General features: G+C 43.5%; 1 protein-coding gene across 2 annotated transcripts in view; it reads right to left on the bottom strand.

Annotated features, from left to right (window-relative positions):
* Positions 1 to 1,053: 1,053 nt before the first annotated feature.
* The window catches only part of PHLDB2 (pleckstrin homology like domain family B member 2), a 491,624-nt gene continuing 481,565 nt past the window's right edge, over positions 1,054 to 11,112 (bottom strand). For both annotated transcript variants that reach the window (XM_086934418.1, XM_086934419.1), the window contains 2 exons: positions 4,461 to 4,546; positions 1,054 to 3,784 (listed from right to left, as the gene is read on the bottom strand). In XM_086934418.1, coding sequence (XP_086790544.1) covers positions 3,644 to 3,784; positions 4,461 to 4,546 — 227 coding nt within the window. In that variant the 3' untranslated portion in view covers positions 1,054 to 3,643. The remainder of the gene's footprint in view (positions 3,785 to 4,460; positions 4,547 to 11,112) is intronic.

The following is an 11,112-nucleotide window of genomic DNA, read 5'->3' as shown; positions in this document are numbered from 1 at the left end:
ACTTGTGCTCCCTATATCAGTATGCTGATAATTTCTTTGAATGGAGGTAAATCAACCAACAGGACAGGAGGAACATTAAATGATCACTGAAAACTATGGCAAGATTTTTAACCAAATCAGAAAGAAGCATACGTTTAATTATATCTATCATGCGGAAGCGGAATTCTGAGAGCAGAGGGGTAAGCAGGTGAAGTAAAGCGCAGCAGAGAGGCACAGGAGTGCATAGCATGGACAGCAGGAGCACAGGTGACGGGCAGCTGGGGGCCTGTTGAAGGCTTGCTGGGGGAGCTGTTGCAGGCTGGGTCCTCCTAGTCTCTCGGGGTCCCAGGCTCAGTGCTCTCCCCACTTGACCCACGTCTGCTTGCCAGCCAGTCAGCCAGTCGGTCTGCCCCCCTAAGGTTTGGAGTCAGCGGAATCACTGAAAGCCTGGTGCAAATTAGTGCTATAAGCTTGCAGTGGCTCTGAGGCACCTGGGGAATAGTGTGTGGGTAGGCATTAGGCCACGGGCTCCCTGTCGGGTGTGGGGTTGGCTGGTGATAGGACAGTGTGGCTAGAGGGTTGTTGGCATGCTCACACATCCGTCCTGGCCATTATCGACTCCACCAGTGCTATGCCTGCCTGCCTGATTGTGACACCACCAGCGCCCGCCTGCTAACCTGTCTGATTTGCTTAGTCCCTGCCAGCCCCCCTGCCACCCCCCCTCCCCCCCCCCCCAAGCTATACAGGGCTCTAAGGCATTCTGCAGGCAGGCATTCGATTCAATCGGCTACATATATTCAATTATACAATTAGGGTAAGGCTATACATTATCATTTTCAAGGCGACACAACGTGGCAGAAACAGACAGCATTGGGTCTGATCTCCTTGTTAACACATCAAGTATGAAACCAGAACCCTTCTCAAAACTGCACCCGTATGTCATGTAGTTTTGGATAAATCAAGGTATGCTCTTTCCCCTCAGATAAAATGAACTGCAATTATCACACACAAATCTGCGCTTTCAGCTGTCATCTTTGGTACATAGGGTATGATTGTCTGCTAGAAGGATGTCTTCATATAACACCTCTAGTTTTATTTATCTATACAGTCAGAATTTGTAAAATATCCAGGGAGGCTTTAATTTACTTCAATCGATATTGTTTTGTTACACTGACACACAACCAATTATCCTTGCTCCTAAACATCCACCTATACATTGCTACTTAGTTTCCCATCAATATCTGCTTAACCATGTTTTTGGAGCTAGGAATCCGTGTTACAGATGTATGGAAAAGAGTCACAAGTGTTAATTATGAAAATATATAGGTGACACGTATGGGCAAAAACAAGGGAATTTACACTCACAATCCTTAAATACGAATTCACAGAAATTTGGATTTCTGGAGATTTCTTAAAATTATTTTTTTTGATCATGGTGGGAAATCCTCTAGGGGTTGTATTACAGGTGTTCCACTCTATGCCTTTATGTATTCTTACTAGTGTGCAATTGTGCCTGCACTGTGAACAGAGTATTAGTGAAAGGCTGATTAAGGCCTTCGGTCTGCCTTTCACTGCAGACAGACATCTAGGCTTAAATGTAATTACTCAACTTGACTGCAGGGGTGGGCACCAAGGCACCCCTTTCCCGACTACCAAGGGACTCTGCCGGGGGCGGGCTCATATTTTGCACTGGTGTAATACATATGACAGAGTGGACCATGCAAGCCTCCGGTGGCCCTTTTGTAATACCAAAGTGCACCAGGGGTACAAACAACTGCCAAGCACACCCACTGCACCCTTAGGGAACTATATATCATACGGCCCAGCTTTGCAGACTTTCTACAGCTTGACGTTTAGGAGTGTGTGGGAATGCTTGTGATACCAAGGGATGACAGTGCTGGGAAGGTGTCATGTAAATGGCATGTTGGCCCACTTACAAAGTTGTTATTTCTAAGTATTCATAAACATTCTCTGTGCATCTGTCACTCATCATGCACACTTAAATGTACAGGACAACAAGTTCAACTAATTGGGTTGCAGGGTACACACTACCACATGTTAGCAGGTCTGAAGAAACAAATATTTATACGTGGAAAAATATTTCTCAAGTGGACAAAAAAGTGGAAACAAGTGTGCAACTGTACATATGCTCTGAAACTAAACTTGGGAATACCAGCCAACAGACATCTGCATGATTGTGAGGATAGGACATAGTATTATCAGATATTATTGGGCTGACTAGAGAGTTATTTATGAATCTCAAAAAATAGCAACTCTACACTTATTGTAGACACAAGCCTACAGTTCATACGATTGATAATTTTAGTAAGAACTGCAAGGCCCTCATGACAGCTTAGACTAGTACTGCAGCAGTCTCTTAATATACTTAACAGCACCATCTGCATTTTGTAAAGTGCACACAAGCATTGAAGAGTTTGGCGCTCACCTTTGCAAGTGCTTTCTAAAACAGATGCTCTCAGCCTTTCCTAATCAGCAATCCAGTCTCTCAGAGTCACAGTAAATTGGAGACAAGCTTCATAAAGCCCAAAGTGTGTGCTATAATACTGTGGGTATGTGAAAATATAATGGAAGTCAGAAGAAAGAACCTTATTGATCATTCATTGGATCCCTACCGAAAACATAGACCACTCAGAGCTCTCAGTCTACTACATAATATGTACTACGTTATTGGGACAGTTAATCTATGTGAACAATTCCACCAACCTATACCCTCCCTTCTCCACTCCAGCACTCTGCATCTACAAACTTGCTAGTGGTGCTATTTTTAAAGCTGGTATCCAAAGGAGGGCTGCATGTTGTTGGTCTTGGTACTAAGCTATTTACCAATATCTACATTATGTCCTTGACATCAACTGAAATTGATGGAACCTCCAAAGGCATAATTATTCTAGTAGACTACCCAGTGGCCCTGTGTACCCTTCCAAAGAATATGACTGTCTCATTAGCTCAAAATGTTATTCTGTGTGATCCAAACAATCTGTTAATAAATTGTGGAATGATTCTGTTTGTACTAACGGAATGTGCTAATACAATTCACATTTCTCTTCAGCACAATAAAATTAATATATATGCAGAAATTAAAACATTAACCACAGACAACTTAGTATTGTGTAACATGGTTCGTTAGCACATGGGTGATCACTCTTTTATGAGGCATTACTGTGACTGCCTGTCGCTGATTAAACAAAGATGACCATCGCCCCTACACATGATCCCATTGTTAATCATTGTGGCCAAGGTACTGGTAATTGGTGAAATGTTCAATCAATCTACCAGTCCACTGAAAACCCCACCATGGACAAGCCTGCCTGTCCATGGGCATTAAGGCGTAAAAAACCGAAATAATTATACAAAATAAAATATAGGGTACATAAAAATGTATATGAAAAAATGTATAAAAAAATAAAAAAAATGTTCACACGTTGTAATATCAGGTGTTGTAGAGTCAAGTCTTTTGCTGCCATAAAGTCCACTGATGCAAATTATTCTTTGCCTGCCGGGCCTTCAGAATATGAATTTCTGCATGATCGTTGTACTGATTTCCGAATGTTATCATAGAGAATAGCTGGTGTTGTTTGGCTGACTCCAATAGTTTTTGGACAGAAACTTGTCAAAGAAGATCTTTAACTACAATTGTATTGCATTATATCATGAAGTACGTGTATCCTTCTGCCCCTGTTACAATAACGTCCATCCATATCCTCATGGCTTCTGGCGTCGGTGCAACCATATAGTATATTCTGTCATGCGTTTTCACACTGAACGTGAACAATGGATTTGGACTCTAGAACACAGAAAATATAGTCAAGTGCTTGTTATCGAACAAGAAACATACAGTGCTGCACTATTGGTGTTAACAGCTTCCCAGTCCAAAGTTTTCTGAATTTCATAATTTACAGATGTCAAGTGCCTGCTCATAAAGGGCATAGTTTACATTGAATAAAAACATTAATGTCTTGAGCACACTTTCCGCGAGTCTCCATTTCCAAGTTATATTTTCAATGAAATCACACTATGCATATCATAAAATAAATACCAACCAGTGTTTTTTAATTCTCAATGGCTGGTACTCAAATTGTACTGTAACAAGTATAAAAAAAGTTTTTCTTGGTTTAACCAGTTACTCTTGCTTAACTGCTTAACTTATGAATGTGCTTCTTTTTAACTCTTAGTTTCCATTTATTTAAGATTGTTTCATTGGACACAAACTTAGCTTATATACAAGTGACACTCTCATCTTTCACTTCCACTCATTCTCAGCTGAGACCGCAGATAGAAAACAATGGATCTACCTAGATAAAACATGGTGTCTCATCTCAACCAACCAATGAACTGAAATGTTCTTGATGAATAACTATACAAGGCTCCATTTACTTGAAAATGAGTATGATTACATCATAAATAGCATCACTTTCGATTTATCTACAAAATAAATCTGCATGAAATATGTAGATTGTTACCTTGTGTGCATTTTTGAGGTGATCATAATAAACTTCTTCAATGGCTTGGAAATATATGACTCCTTTTAATTTGGTTTCATGCTTATCTGTAAGAAATAATAATGTGATGTAGGACCACATTGATAAAATATTGAAGGTTAAATTGCATTCAGAGGGCTTGAATGGGATATCAGTGAAAATATAAGATTGCGATCTGAAATGTTTCATCCCACACTGTGCAATGACACGTAATTAGCAACATCATCTCATCAATATCAAATGTTTTAGTAAATAAAAATACACAAATCAATAATGCATGTGGTCAATTACCAATGAGCTTAATTTCTTACTCCACTAATTTAGGCTTGAACATTTGAGGTTTTACGCCTTTCAGCGACAGATTCAATCTCTTATACCCAAATCACTGCTACATTTTAGCTACTAAGGCAGAGACTATGTTTACTTACTACCTTGACAGGCTTATTTTCTAACTTTTGTGGTTCTGACTTGAATGCATTATTCACCTCCCATCAACCTTACGTAAAGCTTTTTCCTGTGATTTCCTTATCCGTGTACTTTGGAAGCAGCTGCAGAGAACACCCCTTTAATTCATGCAAGATAGTGAGCCCGCTTAGCAAACCTTAGCAAATAAACGAATAATAAGCAGAAGCAAAAAAAAAGATTTGTTGCTAAAATACAATTATATTTTTGGCAGGGACTTAACTTTGATATTGCATCTTTAGCTGAAAAACTGGAAACCTTAGCATTTGATAAAGTGCTGAGGAAGCCCGCTCCTATATTGCAGAATATTCAGAACAGAGTGTTTGTTAGCCGTCAATTACCACTGTGAGTATCTAGGAGCCATGTCACATTCATTTAATTCATGACATACTTCTGGTTGGGCAACCTGTTTTTTTCTGCTGGCTACAATACCCTCTGCCACTGGCACACCCTGATACTACTTCAATTACATGTGTCCAGGATTCCCCAACCGGCTGTCCTGCGGTATCATCCGGAGTGGGAGGGGTAGGTGCCTAGACGCCCTCTGCCAAGAACAATCAGGTGTCTCACACCGAGTTCTGGCCCCACCAGGTCAGCGCGAGGGAGCTCCACTCTTAGTAATACGGTTCTGGGAAGGGTCCTGACGAAGGATTACCATACGACACACACCAGGTCGTATACTGGATTCCTCTGATCACTGAGGGATCCCCAGCAATTATATGAGCACTGTTTTTTGGTCCTGACGAATTGCCTTCGTGGCAAGAAACATGTTGACCATACGTTCACTAAGGGTTGAATGAGGCTTTTACTACCTTGATTGTCCCGCCTCAATACCCCTTATTGTTTTAATAAAGCAGTGAGCCATGCCATTAAAAATTCATTATTTGGACTCTACTGACTTTTTTTAAACCACACTCACGCTCACTTTTGCACAACCACAAACCCCTTCCTTTTTTAGGCCCCTCACACCCACACACCCTTTGGCTAAGGAATAGAAGATCCCCGCCAAAGTGCGACATCCGTTGTTGCCCGACAGGCATTGCACCGCCAGTCTGTCGCAGGGGCAGGATACCGATGATGACGCTGGACGATCACCGGGTGGGATTACAAGTGTCGTCCAACCGGTGACCTGTGTGAGGTATCCCTAAAAATTCCGAAAAGGGTTCACAACACTCACCCTTTCTGCTTGACTCAATGAGAGAGAGGCTCATGCCAGTCATTTAGTTGACTTTACCCGGGGAACTCTGTATTTTTTGTTGTTGGTCAGGATTCCCCAAGCTCAAACATGCAGATTGCTAATGTGATCCATGGCTCCTTAGTATATCCCTGAGCTATTTAAAAGAAAATGTTTTATTAACATTTTCAAATGTAACATACAATGTGAGATTATAACATACAGATGTGAGGCGGATCATAAAACCGTAGTGCACATACACTTAGGACACTGATAGCCAAGGAGATCAATCTGAAAAGTAGGGGCCAGACTAGTCCGTTGTGTCTCCAGTAATCTAAGTCGGCTCCAGGTATTCTCAGGTAAACAATGCCACTCCTGCTGGGCGTTTTGTGTGGTTGCCGCTAGGACTCCGTATCGCGATACTGTTGGGTGGATCCGTGCTGGTCAGTAAATGGCAGTCCATCATGTTCTCTCCACATCCTCCATAACCGATCCAAATTTCTATGGACAACCTCTAGCTGCATATACAACTGTCTGTGCCCCGTACATATGTCCATCCCAGCAAGCCACTGGGCTTTTGTAGGCAGAGTAGGTGAGCCCCAGGACTGTACGATATCCCACTTCACCACTATCAATCCTAGTGCTCCAAAGATCAGCTTTTTCCTAGGTAGATCAATGTCTGCCATGATTCTAATAAGAATGAATTGGGGATTATGTGGTATCTCCTCTCCCAGGACAGCACTAAAGTTCCTGCAGTATTGTGTCTCAGCATTTTTAAATATTTTGGCACCCCATAGAGTGTGGTAGAATGAACCCTCAGCCTCTTGGCTTCTAAGAAATTAGACATTTGGGTGAAGGGATCTTCCCCATTTTATGAAGCTTTACCCGGACCAAGGAGACCCGGATAGGATCTTCATTTGGATCAGGCGGAAGTGTGATCGTATGGCAAACTCTTGGGGATGCATCAGGGTGGCCTCCCAGTCCACATTCTCCATCTCACCCATGACCTCTTTCCATCGCTATTGTGTACCCTCTAGATTTTCTGGGGTATTGTTTATAATGTTCTTGTACAGTGGGTCGACCGCCCACCTGCTCAGTGGTTACCAGGGAAGGAGACCTTCCAGGGGGACAAACTCGGGCAGGTCCTCCCACTCTACCCCTTCAGCGTGGAGGGTGTGTCGTAGCTGTGTGTACTTATATGCATTGTTGATTTCTCCATTCCCTACAACAACCTCAATCCTTGAGATTGCTATAAGGTCCCTTCTGGTGAATACCTTAACCCTGGGCACTTCCTTAGGTATTAAACCTATCCATAATGAGGTTGCCATTGTGACTCTCCCTTTCCATACCATGTGGGCTCACACTCTATCCCAAGTCGCCAGTGGCACCTAGGCTGGGGTAGGCAGTGACCTTCTATTTTTGCCATCATAGAAGTATTGCTCCCAGGTAGGCCCCACCATGGTGCACCTGTCCAACCAGACTGCAGGTCTGAAGCCAGGACATCGACCCAGCCAATAATAGTCTGGAGCTGAGAGGCCCAATAGTATGCCCGTAAGTGCGGTAGAGCAATCCCCCACTATACACAGATCTATAGTTTGTTTTCCGGGCTATAAGAGGGGTGGTCCCGTCCCACAGCAGTAATCTTATTTCCCTGTACAGTTTTAGAAAGTAGGATTCAGGGATCAAGTTGGAAGTGTCCTGCGTGACATCCAACAGTTTTGTGAGTGAGCATTTTGAAGAGGGCTGCTCTGCCTAGAAGTGTTAGAGGCAGAATATGCCATCTAGCTATGTCGCTGCGCATCTCCATTCCGTCTAGGTTAAACCTCATTAATTGCTCTTGGTTATTAATAACAAAGATGCCTAGGTATCTGAATCCATTGTCCACCACTGATTGGAGAGTCTCAACAGCATAGCCCAGGTTCCAGTCCCCCACCTGATGTAGCACCGCTTTGTGTCAGTTGATTCTGTATCCATAATAATACTGAAGGTGACAAAAATATCAAGGAGGGTACCTAGCCTAGTTTCGGGATCTGAAAGTTATAAAAGGACATCGTCGGCAGATAGGGAGATTCTGTCTTTCAACCATTCCACCATGGCTCCAATATCGCTATCGCTGTGTATGGGTCTAATCCAGGCACATGGGGCTCCACATGCAGGCAGGAGACAGAGAGGGCACCCCTGAGTGGTCCCTCCTTCCAGTGGTAAAATCTCGGACACATTTCCATTCATTCGTACCGTCGACGTGCTTTCCAAGTTAAGGAGGGCCACCAAGCTACAAAAACAGGTCCTGAAAGCAAAATGTTTTAGCAGTAGGGTAAAGTAAGAACAGTGGATGGAGTCAAATCCTTTCTCAGCATTAGTAGAGGTTATGGCCAGGGGGTATCTACCTCCTAAACGGCATCAAACCAATTATACAGCCGCTGCAGGTTCAGCCAAGTGGATCTGAGAGGCATAACCCCTTTTTGGTCACAGGGAATGAGTGATGTAATGACTTTGTTGAGTCTATGGATCAGTATTTCGGCCAGTAATTTGGTCTCAACATTAAGGAGTGAATTGGGGCGGTAGGACGCACAGTTTGTCCTGGGTTTCCCCTCTTTATGTATTATTGCAATCATTGTGTAGCGAAGGTCCAGTGGTAACCGATTCTGTGTGCATGCCTGCTTAAACATTTGTAGTACGAGTGGTCCCAGCAGCCACGCCATTCTTTTGAACAGCTCTACTGGCAGTCCTTTGTGTCCCGGCGTCTTGCCACTCTGTGTTGCCACGAGTACGTCCGTGAGCTCCTCAATAGTCATATCCCCCGCTGGCAATTGCAGGTCCTCCTGTGACAGGGTCGAGAGGTGCATTTTTCTCGGGAATCGCTCCATCTGCTGATTGCATGCTAGCGGCCGCTCTGTGTACAAAGCACACTAGTATCGAGTGAATTCCTGGGCTATGTGCACTGTCAGTCAGTGTTTCCCCTGTCGGGGTAATGAGCTCCCAACCCAGCATTCCTTTTCTTCCCTGCACCTTAGCCAGGCCAGTAGGTGTCAGGCTTTTCCCCACATCATAAAATTTCCTCCTGGTGGACAGGTAATGACTAGAAGTCGGCTCTTCTGCAGCAGCACAGTAATCCTCCCTAGCGGTGGCTAACTGCCGGAGGATGGTGGCCTCTGTTAGTGCAATAGCATGCTGTTTTAATGCTAGGATGCAGTATTCAAGGATGGCCAGTGCCTTATCTGTGGCAGTTTTTTACCGGCCACCTGTGTTTGTATATTGTCCAGCAGGGCTATTTTGTAAGCCTCTCATACTATAACAGTGGAATCTACTGAGTCTTTATTTTCCTCAAAGTATGTTTCCTAGTCCAGTCGTAGCTGCTTGGCAGTGTCTGGGTCCAGAAGATTGCAGACATTAAATCTCCATTGTCCTCTCGCACCTCGTCTTCCACAATCTAGGGTGATTAGCAGCTGCCTATGGTCAGAAATACTTCATCCATGGTACTCTGTCTCAGCACAGCATGCTATCTAAGTGTGATGCTGGAGTCTCCACAGTGCCAACACCCTAGTGAACTGGGACAGTGGTATAGACTGTGGGCCTTTGCCTGTTGAGGCCCGACCTATCTAGGCAATGTGCCATGGTTTTGTTGAAGTCCCCTTTCACTAATGTCAATGTGTTCCCTGCTTCCAGAAGTATCAGACCTACTTTGTCCATTGTTTTGCGGTGTAGGCGAGAAGAGGGCATGCATTAACTAGGTCCTGTGCACCTCCAAATCTCTGTACCCCAAGAATGGTCCTGTTGGTTTGCCCAGACTCTTGTGGTTTTGAAAGGGGGGGAATCTTTGTGCAAGTATCGCCACTGCTCTGGATTCCCCGGAAAACCCCACATGTCCGAGAGATACGCATTGGCTAGCACTCCCACTTTGACATTTATTCCAGCACCACTGGTTTTCCAGCAGTGTTTAGGAATATTACAATGTTGCTTATGATGACATGGGGTGCCAAGGCCTAGGTGACTGGTATTGCTGAACTTGGAGATCACAAGAGCGAGAATAGCTTTTACATTTTGTTGGTGAAGTAAGCATGGGTTTTTTCATTGTGTAAAAGGTACTCCTTGTGACCTCAATGACATTGTTATCAAGGACAGATCTGAGTCCACGGTTACCACTAGGTTTCTCACTTCTCTTGACATAGCTGGAGGGTCATTAAGTTCCTTGTGCCTTATGTCTATAGGTTGGAATTTGTACCACAGTCTGTCTTTGAAGTGTTGTGCTTTAGGTGATGAATCATCATTCATGCATCTAAGGCACAGAGGCAATCTCTAAGTCTTCTCAATCCATCTACTGGGCCATCTATTTTTAGAATGATAAGTGTATCATCTGCATAGTCGTAGCATTTAAGGTTAAGGAAGACAGAAATTTGAGAATAAAGGGCAGATATAAAAGTTGGTGTGAAAACCAAGCTCTTGCTGTGTTTAAGGCAGTGCTTAGTTTGAGGCAATGGTTTCTGATGCTCGGCACTAGCACTTATTTGTAAGTGCTGGCACTTGTGACAGCTGCCACACGGTGGTGCAGTTTGTGTAGTTTAAAGATTAGTAGAACAGCAGTAGTTAAATCATTCAATATGCATTCAAAATAACTAATACTTGCCGACCAAGCCATTCATATAGATTTGTGGGCCTTGACAGTCTGAATTGTTAAACTTGTAGCAGTGTGATGGTTAGTAGTTGTGTGGATACTGTCATTGGCAGCACTAATAGTGGCAGTGGGTGGTGCAAGCTGTAGTGACCTCCTGACGAGGGACCTAGCACTTCTTTTGTTTTTTACAAATTAAGCACTGGTTTGAAACAATCCATTTTTAGGGTGTGCCATTTCGATCAAAGTTTCCTACAACAGCATTTAACAAATAGGAAAACTAAGTAAGCATAAACAAATTTAAATCCTCATGCACTCACTCATTAACCCACTTACTCCCCAATCTTTCACTTGGCTTTCCATCCAACACATTGGCACACTCAGAGAGT

The sequence above is a fragment of the Lissotriton vulgaris genome, chromosome 8 (genome assembly GCF_964263255.1).
Source record: "Lissotriton vulgaris chromosome 8, aLisVul1.2, whole genome shotgun sequence".
Lineage (NCBI taxonomy): Eukaryota > Metazoa > Chordata > Amphibia > Caudata > Salamandridae > Lissotriton > Lissotriton vulgaris.
This window is presented reverse-complemented; position numbering and strand designations above follow the sequence as displayed.